The 12,005-nt window shown below is 40.8% G+C and overlaps 1 protein-coding gene across 1 annotated transcript in view; it reads left to right on the top strand.

Annotated features, from left to right (window-relative positions):
- Window positions 1-12,005, top strand: part of EIF2AK3 (eukaryotic translation initiation factor 2 alpha kinase 3) — a 46,229-nt gene continuing 34,224 nt past the window's right edge. Inside the window, exons 1-2 of the mRNA XM_026112686.2 lie at window positions 1-452; window positions 6,861-6,990. Of these exons, the coding sequence (XP_025968471.2) occupies window positions 181-452; window positions 6,861-6,990 (402 nt within the window). The 5' untranslated portion in view covers window positions 1-180. The remainder of the gene's footprint in view (window positions 453-6,860; window positions 6,991-12,005) is intronic.

Raw genomic sequence — 12,005 nt, 5'->3', positions numbered from 1 at the left:
GCGGGGCGGGGCGGGGCGCGGGGCGGGGCGCGGCGGCGCGGGTGGGTGTCGGCGCGCGGCGGGCGCCCATTCTGTGGCGGCGGCGGCGGCTGGCGTTCGCGTTCGCGTTCTAACGGCGGCGGCGGCGGTTGGCGTTCATGTCCTAACGGCCGGCGGCGGCGGGCGAGGCGGGGCCCCTCCATGCGGGGGCCGCGGTGCCGCAGCGCTCTGGCCGCCTTCACGGTGCTCGTGCTGCTGGGGGCGGCGGCGGGCGGCCCGGAGCCGCCGCCGCCTCTGCGGGCCGATGCCGCGGCTGCCGAGGCCGCTTTCGGGCTGGGGGCGGCCGCTGCCCCCGCCGCGCTCCCCGCCGGCCCCGCTGACGTGACGGTGGAGGACGATGAGGCCGGCGTGGCCGCCGCGGCGCCTGGCGAGCAGGAGCCGGAGGAGAGCGGAGAGGCCCGGAGCGGCGGCAGGTGCGCGGGGGTCGGTGCCCGGGGCGGGGGTCAGGGCGTGGGGAGGAGAGTCAGTGTCTGGAGGGGGGAACCGGTGCATAGGGCTTGAGGGGTCGGTGCATGAGGTGGGGGTCAGTGCATAGGATGCACGGGGTGGGGGGTCGGTGCACGGGGTGGGGGGTCGGTGCAGGGGGTGAGGGTCGGTGCATGCTGTAGGGGCTCCATGCATGGGAGTGCCGGGGTGGGGGTCAGTGCAAAGGGACGCTGGGAGTGGGGCTATTGTCAAGGGGGTGTCAATGCGCGGGGGTGCAGGGGATGGGGGTCAGCGTATAGGGGCGCCGAGAAGTGTCGGGGTCGGTGTCTTGGGGCGCAGCGCTGCAGTGCAGCGGGAAGGAGCTGGGCGGTACGGGAGGGGTGGAGGTGGTGTGATGGGAGAGGCCGGGCAGAAGCGGTTGCGGAGGGCGTGCAATGGGGGAAAGGGCTTTATAAGGTCAGGGGGGCAGAGCAGGAACGGCTTGGAGGAGGGATGTGGGAGAGTTGGACGGGGTCAGTGGAGGGAGCAGCGCACTGGGAAGGGGGGTTGTGGCAAAACAGGAGTTGGGGTACTGTGACCTAGTGCACAGGGACTGAATGTAGGCAGAAAGTTCATGGTACTTCAGGAGCTGTCACCGAGGTGGTGGTGGTCCTCTGTCATAAAGAGGGAGGAAGGATGCCCTGATTTTTCCTATGTGGCTAAGTTGCTAGATGTCATCCCACTGAACATCTGGTCTGTCTGGTTGTTACCGTGATAATACTGAGTCTGATTCCTTCCTTGACTTGTTACCGAGTGACAGTGCTGTGCCTGCCGTGAGGAAATCCAAAAGCCAAGGCACTAGTCCTCAGTATCTGTCGTCTGAATTTTTTCCAGCACTTGCACCTTGGGGTTGTTCAGAGTATTGTGTTCCTTTCTGTCATCTTTCTTTTTCTTTTAAACAAAATGCAATTTTCTTGTTTACTTAATTGATTATTAAACACAAGTACTATCCTATGCATGAAGGGAAGAAAAACATGTAAGCCAAATTGCCAAGCAAGTTTCAGAATACAACGAGGAGAAATAAAATACTTGAGAAGTACATGGGACACAAAGCTCTAGCAAAAGGAAGAATCTAATGAATGACTCAAATGCAAAAATGTTACTGAGCTGTTTCCAGTCTGTTTCTGAATTGGCTGAGAAAAGATGAGGTGATAAGCCACAGCTAGAGTTTAAGGGAGGAAAGGCATGACTAAATGCTCTATTTGAGAATGTGTTCTAAAAATGAAAAGCTGGAGCTTTCTGTCAGTTTACCCAAGCATTCATTTAGAGGAAGAAACTGACTGACAACTCTGCATCCTGTTTACTTTAAGGAAAATATAGTCACGTATTAACAACAGTCAATCTTTTGTGTATTGGGTCATCAAAATCCTAGCTAGTTTATTACAGTTCTACTGTAGTGGATGTGGGGAGAAGAGTGTGTTCAATTTTTAGTAAGATCTTCATTTATTTACCCTTGAAAATTATTTAAAAGTGAATATTCTGTTTGATTACTGGAGTTAAATAAAAGACAATGAAGATGTTCAATGTAATAATTTAAAGCCTAAGATTAAATGTAGCTGTTCTCTAATTGATTAGTGCATTGGAATAGATTTGCTGTCATGAAATGAAAACAGAATTGCTGTATGGTCAGAATTGCTGTGTGGTCATAGTATTCTCCTTCGTTCTTTTCTTTAATTTTTAGCCTCGATATTTGTGAGTTGTATGCTCACCTCGGCAAATTGTTCTTCAGCAATAAAATATCCATTTAGTAAAACAGGATGTCATTGTAATCTGAAAAAAAATCTGTTTTTCTTGTTGGCAAATGAATGTAATCCTCTGGTTGCTGAGAAATTTTTCTTTCCTAGGAGAAAATAAATGTGATGGTTAGTGAATTACTGTGTTCGTTACATACAGGCATGCAGGTTTTGAAATTACAGTAGCTGTTTAGAGTACAAGCTTGACAAATAGCCACATTACAGTATTTGTAACTTGTAATGCCCCAAACAGCTTGAGTCCAGTATTAGCATTTTTTTTTCCTGAAGCAGAATAGGGGAAAATGTACATAAATGATGATGTTAAGCTCTTCTTTGTTTTGTTAATGAAAACAGCTCCTTTGAATAGATGTAAATATTTTGCTGAGTGAAAGGGTGTAGACAAGCTCAGTAAGTGTTCCTCTTCTGTCCTGTTTATATCTTCCCTTTGATGGATTTTTCCCTTGCAATCTTAGCTGTTTTCTTCTGTTTGTAGGTAAATCAGATACCTTCACTTCTGTAAAGTAAACAGAGCTGTGTTCAAGCCGTCTGGTGTGAAGGAGTGTGCTATGTTCATAACAGGATATAGACAGTGTCTTTAGGTCCTAGGATTCGTCTTTTATAAATGTATGTGAAAGTCTGTAGTTGATTTTTTTTCCTATAGTTTAAAGAGAGAAAGCTATAACTGCTTCAATAGCAAGCTCATGTCTGCGAGTGAAAGAGAACAGGAAATGGTAAGAAAACAGATTTTCATTTAACTATAGAGGCTATTTATAGTTGCTGGGTGAAAAAAAGGCTATGTCTAGATGTTTTTTCATATTGACAAATTGACTATTGAAATATTGACTATTGACAAAGTGCAAATAAAATCTGACTATATAGTATTAGCACAGCCTCTGTCAGCTGCTGCTATTACAGATATCTTTGTACACACTACATTGTACTGATCCCATGCTTTAGTCCTTCTGTTGGCCATCTGAGAGGACCCAGAAGAGATTCTGTTCTCCACCATTTAGTCCATAATACGTTCTGGAGCACTAGCTAGAGACAGTAAAGGTGTGTAATTGCCTTCATTTTACTGATTTTGATTTTCAGGATTCTGACTGATATATCTTGTTCATAAGCTTGGAGTTAGGAGTGATTCATTCATTGTGTGTGTGTGTGTGTGTGTGTGTGTGTGTGTGTGTATACATACACACACACACATCATGTATATATCATGTACACGCACATTTTTTCTTGTGGTCCAGGCTTGTGGATACAATTGTACAGATCTAGAATTGCAGTTTTGGTTTTGTTTTGTTTTGTTTTTGCCTTCCCTAGTAGTATGTGATGTGATTCACTCTCTAGTACAGTCTGTGATTTATTTTCAACAAATGTAAGCAAAAGGCTCGCAAAGAGATGGCTGAAACATTCTTTTTATTCTTAAATAACTTCTCACTTCCTTGACCGTACTCTACTGGTGAGTGTTTTGGCGTAAGAATTTGGCATAGTATGCCACAGTAAACTTGTGATAGCAGTGTAGGAAGACAAAAAGCAAGACACCTCCCCATTTCTAAGCTCTCTTGAATGAAATAGTTCCTTGGAGTAGTATTAACTTAAATTGCTTTTATCAGAATGTATTAATCTAGTGCTTCAAATAACAGCTCAATTAGAATACCTGAAAGATAGGAAAATCTTTTTTTTTTCTTCTTGTCAGCACTCTCTATTCTCGGCACTCAAATTTACAAGCAAAGGAATCTCACAGAGAAAGGAGGGAAGCTTGAAAAAAGGAAAACTTAATAGTGAGAACTAGCAAGGGTCCCAGGACACATGTACACAATTGCAGATCCTAAACCAGTGAAAGTGCAAGCAACAGGATTTTAACCCATTGGAGTTGGTCAGACATGGGGGTAGTAGGTGTTAAGATTTTGATTTACGGAAAAATTAATAATTAGAGGAAGTAACTGTGGATTATAGTACATGAATTAGGATTCTTTTTAGCAGTTCATTTTTTATGACATGCAGGAATCTGGTTTAAGAGTAAGCTAAAGATTGGACCAGAAACATGACATATAACATCTTTGTTTAAAATGAATCGCTCATTTAAAAAAAGCTGAAAGAAATAAATGCTTTTCTTGCACCTAGTTCCAGGTCTAAATGTAGCTAGGTGCCAGTTTAGACTTGGTAGAGCTGAGCTGATCCTGTTCCTGTGTCTCAGAGTGTTTGCTCACTGGGTGGAATATGTGAAACAAGGTCCATTATACAGCTGCTGGCAGGAGGGACTAACGAAGAATGCCATTGCACCCAAGGGAGGAGACGATTTGTAGGGTATTCTTAGTGGTTGGTTAAACCACTTCTTAGACAAGTGTGTGGTGTTGGTACAGAAGTTTGCTCTCATGGCATGAATTCTTCCCCGCCATAATCAGTTAAATTTAAAACTTAAGCGAGGTTACACCATGATTTGATTGACCTGAGACTGTGGCACAGGTACATGTTCACGAATTACCATGTTGGGTAGTGGGAAAGGCTTCCGTAATGAGAACTTCTGGGGAAGGTGGAGGTTTGTGCCTGGTGAGGAAAGATAGTATGGAAAGGTATAATACAAAGGCATAAAGCAAGAATTAGATTAAGGAAAGCAATGTGAGTAGATACGAAGGAAATATTTTACAGTGTGATTTTTAGAGTTTTCTTCTCTACAATATTATTGCCGAGATTCTTTCCATTCTGGCTTTCCATTTCTCATTTCTACCTTTTTTTTTTTTTAAACCTAGTTGTCAGCTGAATCAAGATATAATTAGCATAGATCCTCTTTGAATAAATAATTTTTTATGCAATACTGGAGGGTTTCAAATAAATTGTTTTACAGCAATGCGTAACCAGACTCTGTTAAATGTGTGTCCAAGGCCTTTGGTGTGCACTTGTTTACAGTGCTTGAGAAGAGATGCGGTCTCCTTCAGTTTAGTTTATTATTAACCTGATCTTGGTTTCTTACAGTTGCAATAATTATATGTACTCAGCTTATAAAACTCATGTAGTCTACTGTTCAAATATTTGCACAATTGGTACTTTTCTAACAGTTTCTTAAACGAAGAAGCTTAAGTTTTCATGGAGGAATGTGATGTTTGGCTACCTTCAGAAATAGGGACTACTGCAATATTTTTGGCTCAGGTTAAAGATGTATTTAACTTTCTATAAGCTATTAATAGTATAGTGCAATATAGAATAAGATCTTATAAAAATGTGTGGGTTACACTTGCATGTAAAACTGCAGTGTTTCACATGACTTTTGTTATGGGTGATGTAATAAGCCACTGTCCTTGAGCATGTTTTTAAGATCATGCTTTTTATTTTCCTCCCTGAAGAAAAACAAGTGCCCCCATCATTTCCTCTCTAAACATCAGCTTACTGCATTGGTAATTTTGGATCAGTTAATTTATTTGGCTTCAGTTTTACACAATTTTGTGACTCTTACTGGTTGAAATGGTTATTCATGTACATATCTGTGTGTGCAATAGCCTTTTTGCCCGCTCTTCCTTCCCTCAGACCAGAAAATAGTTAATCAGCCCTTCAGGCTTATTTACACAATTCTTTAGTCTCATTGAAACGTATGTCTATAAAGGGTCCTTCTGGGTCACTAAATCAGCCCCCCTCAGTGCAAGCAGTTTGTAAAGTGATCCAGTTACCCATTTTCAAAGGGCTGTGGGAGTGTGAGCTTGCTACAAGCCAGGACTGCCCACAGATTCCAGCTGTTTCATGTCAGGGTGAAACAAGTTTCAAGGAAGAAAAGACCCTTCAAAATGCCTTGTCAGTATTTTGTCTCTGGCCATTGCCTGTGTGGGGGGTTTTGGTTTTCTTTTTGTGCTTGAGTTCTAGCCCAGTCAGAAATACTCATTTCAGTTGTGTAAGAAACAAGATTTTTTTTTTAAATTGATGTATTTCAGGCTGTGTAGAAATCAACAGCTAGCCTGCTATAACCATGTGTATATACATAGTCAGATAGGCTACCTAAAGCATAAGTGGCATAAGACAATTTGCTTTGTTGTCTGCAGACATTTGAAGGTTGTTTTGGGTGTTCTGTGTCTGTTTTGGGCAAGACTACTTTTATTATAAGAAGTTGTTAAATCTCCTCCAGGGTTTCCATGCTTTATCCTCAGATGCTGAAAATTTAGTTGGTTACAATTTAGTATTTCTTAAGCACTGATTTGCTGGGTTAATTGTACTTGCAGTTTGGAGGTTTTTTGTTTCTCTTTTGAAAAATATCATATTAAAGATCCTTGGGGAAGGGGCTGGAGAAAATAGTATTTATACTTTTCACATAAATATCTGGAAATAGAGGAAGATCTCATTCAGCAGTAACACTTATATTTGGGAGCAAAAAAGTCAGTTACCTCCCTATGAAACTGAACTCTGAATGAGTGTTATGTTATATAGAATTAGTTTATGGCATCCATTCATACACTTCAAATTTTCTACTATCTCTTGTTTGTCTAGGTAGAGCTATGAAGTGCCGTTTTGAAGAATATATTGACTTAAGTTTATTTAAAAGAATATAACTTCAGAAGATAGCCAATAGTATGTATCTTCAGAAGGGGAGAAACTACAGATTGCTTTTGTTTTGACTATGGACTATGTCTTGACTTTCAGGTCTCTAGTAATTATTAGCACTTTGGATGGACGAATTGCTGCACTGGATCCAGAAAACAGTGGGAGAAAACAGTGGGACCTGGATGTGGGATCAGGTTCTCTTGTGTCATCTAGTCTCAGTAAACCAGAGGTAAGACTTATCCCTTTCCTGGCTAAATCTTTGACGATAATAGACTTTTCTATAACAAACTGAGTGCACTTGCATCCACTGGGATAAATGCCAAATAATGCAGCAAACTTAGTGTGGACAAAGTTTCGTGGCCAATCTCAAACTTCTCTGGAGTGCTTACATCATGTTGCCATTTCAAACTAGTGTGTGTCACCATTTTAGTTGAGATTGATGTATGCGACAACTATCAAGCTAGATGATGTAACTGAGTTTAGGGATTGTATGCAATTACTGGTTGGAAACACGTTCCTTGTATTTTGAAGCAACCTAAAGATCATGTGCTTTGTATTACTATGGTATGTTTTGGCAGTCTTTTATCCCCCCTCAGCCCCCCGCAAGAGAAGCAAAAGTCCTTGTGACTTAAAAGACATGATCTTTTGTTCATTCGTTATACTAGATAAGCAGGCTGCCCATGAAATAGTATGTGTTAGCAACAAAATAGAGCATTGAAGGTCACCCTGAAGTACTGAGTGAGAAAGGGTTGCATCATTTCTTGCTGATGAGCTGGAAGAAGGAAATCTAAAGAGTTAAATGTCTTTTTTTTTTGGGGGGGGGGGGCTATTTCAGCCATCAGTTTGAGTAAACTTAGGCTAGAAAATAGAAGAAAGCTGGTTTGCTCTTATTTTCACGTTGAAGAAGCGAGCCATGAGTCATCCTCTCCTAGAACTAAGAGGAATAAATACGCCAATGAGGAGGTAGTTTGTGGTGCTAACCTTTGCTGTTGCGGATGATTGGACTTGATGACCGATCCTGTGTTTCCTGGATACATGTTCGTGCTTTGGCACGATGAGCATCACAGAAGGAAAGTTGAATTTGGGAGTATACGGACTGTATGAGCATCTTGTATGTGATTACTTGTATTTCAGTGCAAAGAAGTCTAATGAAAGATTTGAGTTTTTTTGCTGCTGTAGTGTAACTGTGAGAGGTAGTAAAAATATCTCAGACTGATTGCAAAAATAAAGTGAATGTCAGCTCGTGTTCCTTTGTTTCTAAGAGAATTTCATCTAGGACTGCAACTTTTTCAGGCTTGTTCTTTTAAGATAGGATACTTTGGGGTTTAAGAAAAAACACTGTGGGAGAGAAGAACTTTCATAAAAACATTTTCCAGAGCAGAAATGAAAAGAATGTGAAAACTGTAAAGAGCAAAGTGTCCATTATATTCGTGAAGGACCACAGTTTATTTTCAATACTAGAAACCTAAAGTACTAGTCTGTAATTTGCTGTGCAGGATAGCTGTTCATGACCACAGTGAAAATAGAACAACTGTTTATAAAACAAATGTTTGAAATGGATGCAAATGTAAATTTCATTATTCACTATAAATTAAAAGACTTGGGTCCAGGCTGCTCAGGTTTCAAGAATGCAGGTGCTTAGTATCACAGAAGCCTTTTACAAGTCTGAATTTTTGTCACTTAACTGGTTTATCCTGAGTTTTGAGATTTCTTGCAGTGTGGTGTGACTGTAGAAACAAGGTCGGTGCTTGAAAGACAAAAATCCTAGTTCTTCGGTGCAATATTTAATTCCTTTCTGTGGCTATAAGTTAGTAGGCTTTTGGAAACATCAAAATACAGTTTTAAAGAATGTTTGTTATGCGCATACTATGTTTTCAGTTGGGATTTCAAATTGTTGCATTTCTACAACTGTGGCCAACGGCAATCATGGATTTTGCTGAAAATATCTAGATTTTGACAGTTACGATGCAGAATGTCCGAAATTAGTTCTCTTGTAAGCAGAGAACTTCATTCTGGCCTTTTAGAAGCCTTTGGGAATTATGCATATAGGCCTTTTTTGGACCTACTTTCAGGTAAACAAATGCTGTTAAGGTAAGACATAGACTTCTTCAAGAAATAGGAGTGATGAATGCTCCAAGTAAGCTACACTAAAATGTTTAAACACATCACAACTTTTAAAATCTAATCTGTTGTCAGGATCAGCTGGAAGATTTCTTAAAATGGATATAGAGACTGTTTAAGTGAATGCTTAGTTGCACTAAAGTTGCTGTGGACAATTTTTTTTCTGGGTCCAAATGTTAGATTCATTAAAGCATCAGAGTCTGTCCTCTCCTTACTCCTGCACTGTTTCCTCTCTGATTTGGTACAAGGCATGTTAAGTTTTACTCTCTCAAACTAATTATTGAAGCTTTTTTCTTCACGTTCCAGCTTTTTTGAGATAGCAATGCTGTCTGTGCTTGCAACCACATACTATCTTCTGTTTAAAACAATATCATTAAGTAAGATGTAAAACTAGAACTTCTTGCAATAAACGGCAGGTTAGAAACTCCTCTTGCATTATCTTTGTAGTGTTAAAGACTTGTGGTTTTGCAGAATGAGGAACTGCTAAGCCTTAATTGTTTTGTTTTTTGTTTTGTTTTTACCCTCTTGGTTGACAGTGTGATGAGCTCTAGTTCCAGGGCCTGGTGCAAAAGTATCAAATTAATTTTTAAATGCCTCCTTTCAAGAATAGGCATTAGGACTTTAAACATACAGTGTTTAAAAGAACTATAGTTACTTCCTAAATTTAGCTTCACCTCTGCCTAGCTGTAAAATGTCAGCTAGGCTGTCTTGAGCTCATGTGTTAATTAGGAAAGTGAGGTAGTAAAATTTCAAATGTTCCAGCAGCTCTGTCAAACACTTCAGATCTTGAAACTACTGCTGAAGACACTGACAAGTGAGATGTTCATCATTTGTCATATGAACAGATCAATTAAAAAGGAAACTATGTTAAACTACTAATTGTTTGTCTGGGTAACTGAGATGGTAAAATTCACTCTTTGGCTCCAAGCTCCAACCTTTACAGCCGTGGTCAGGGTGCCACTGCCGAAAACCTACAACTCTGCGTTTCAGTCTTGTGCATCAAGAACTTTGGTTCCCCCTCTCCTATGTGTTAAGACAAAAAGCCGTTCTCTTCAATAAGTTTTATGTTACAGCTCCAAGATTCATCATTAGCAAGTAATCTTTATGTGCAAAGGAGTAAAGTTCAGCGTAAAGTAATTGAATCTCAAATTTTCCAAAAGGCAGATTAATTTTAACAAAACCACTTCCATTTACTCCTTAAAATCTAACTTTGTAATGAATACACCATCTGTACTTAGATGAGGATACATTTGTGGGAGTCAGCCTGTTGGAATAATGACTGTTAATCATGTGGAAATAGAGAACTGTCTCTGAGCACTGGAAAAGGTTTGTAAGACATCATTACACGACTGTTTACTAACAAAAGCAATGCATTCTCTTAGCTGGATAGCTTTATACTAAAATACTTAATGTGTTTCTGTCTGTCTTTCATGAGGCATCTATTATATCAGAGACATGAAAGTGTGAAATTACCTCTAAATTAAAATGACTGGTCAGTAGAGGCTAGCGTGACTGATGGGACAGTGGGGGACTGGAGAAGAGTAGTAGATGATAAGAAAGAAAAAGACCTACTACAGGATGAGTGAACTGTAAGGATACTGCCGTGAAAAAGCTGGTAGCTGAGGCGTGATGAGAAATGGGAAAACAAGTGGAATACTTGATGGTGGTGATGTGAGAGTAACAGCTTGAAAATACATTTGTGACTGTGACACGATATTTTGAGCTGTCAGGAACAGTGCAGGGAGTCGAGCCTCACGGATAAGGATGGCTCAAATCGTAGTTTTGGTAGTCTGGACAGAGACATCTTGAATGTACTGGATAACGGTAACAGCATTTGCTCTCAATTTGAGTGTTACAGAGTAATCCCTAAGTAAGAATCCAGTTTCTTTATTTGAGAGATTGGGGATCATGTGACAAAACGAGTTTGAATCCACGGGGCTGAGATCTGTAGCAGTCACAGTAAACATACCATTGTAACTGCGAAAAATGAAATAATTGGGTTATGTGATGTTACAAAATCTGTTAATCAGCATCCTTATTTCCCTAAAGGCTCTTAGTACCTTCAGACTGTGCTTTGCATTAAATATTGTATTCTTGCCATTTTTTAGCATTATAGCCACACAAAATAAATCTTTTTCTACAAAGTTAGACACTTGCCTGTTTGTTGTTGTTTTGGGTTGGGGGGGTTGTTTGTTTGTTTTTGGACTTAAAAACTGGCAGGTTTTTGTGAGACAGCCTAGGATTATTATTTTTTCCTGCAGAGGAATGTGGAGATGCAAAGAAGTTGTATATATTGAGGCAAGCTGAAAACTGATTGCATTGTAGGCAAACTGGACCAGTAGGTATCTTTGGTTTATTCCTGTTTTGCCCTTTGGAGAGGACAGGCTGATGCTTATAGTCCGTAAGTTGGCAAGGGATTTGGAAGTCTGCAAATTGCCACCATGACAGGGTTTAGTAAACAATATAGATTTCTTTTTCTTGCTTTGCACCGCAAACATTTTTAAATTCTCAACCCTTTGATTCCCCAAAAGAAAAGAAATGTTAAGTTCTGCTGTGAAGTGTCCAGCTACCTTGCAACAGCTGTAAGATGCTAATTGCCCAGGCATAGTCCTGAAGGCTGGCTGTACTTTGGAGAAAGCAGTTTCTGTACCCAGTCAAGGGCAGAGAAGGGCCGAAAGCCGTCCTGGGTTGCTTTGGAGACAGGCGAAGAAATTCAGCAACTCTTATCCTCTGGCCTCTTGCTCTTCAGTGCAGAAGAAATTACAAAACCTACGCTGAAACAGGTCGCAGCAAGACAAGAGGTCAAAACGCCCTCTAGGGATTTGGACTTGTGATTTCTAGTTTTTCTCTTTTACGTGCCCTGCCTGAGGTTAGGGGAGGGTAAATAGTTTAGTTCTCTCTTTGACAAGAGAAATCTTCTGACATCAGTTTTAAGAAGATCATACCCACCACTTAGGGGACCTTTGCAGAGGGAATTTATTAATTAGCCTGAATAAAATGATGTTTCTGTTTAGTCCATTGTATTCTACTTAAGGATTTCCCCCCCTCCCCCCCCCCCCCCCCCAAGTCACTGTCTGAAAACACCATTCAACTGTAAGGTGGATACGTTTGTTTGGGAGGTTA

This window comes from Dromaius novaehollandiae, chromosome 4 (assembly GCF_036370855.1).
Source record: "Dromaius novaehollandiae isolate bDroNov1 chromosome 4, bDroNov1.hap1, whole genome shotgun sequence".
NCBI classification, from domain to species: Eukaryota; Metazoa; Chordata; class Aves; order Casuariiformes; family Dromaiidae; genus Dromaius; species Dromaius novaehollandiae.
This window is presented reverse-complemented; position numbering and strand designations above follow the sequence as displayed.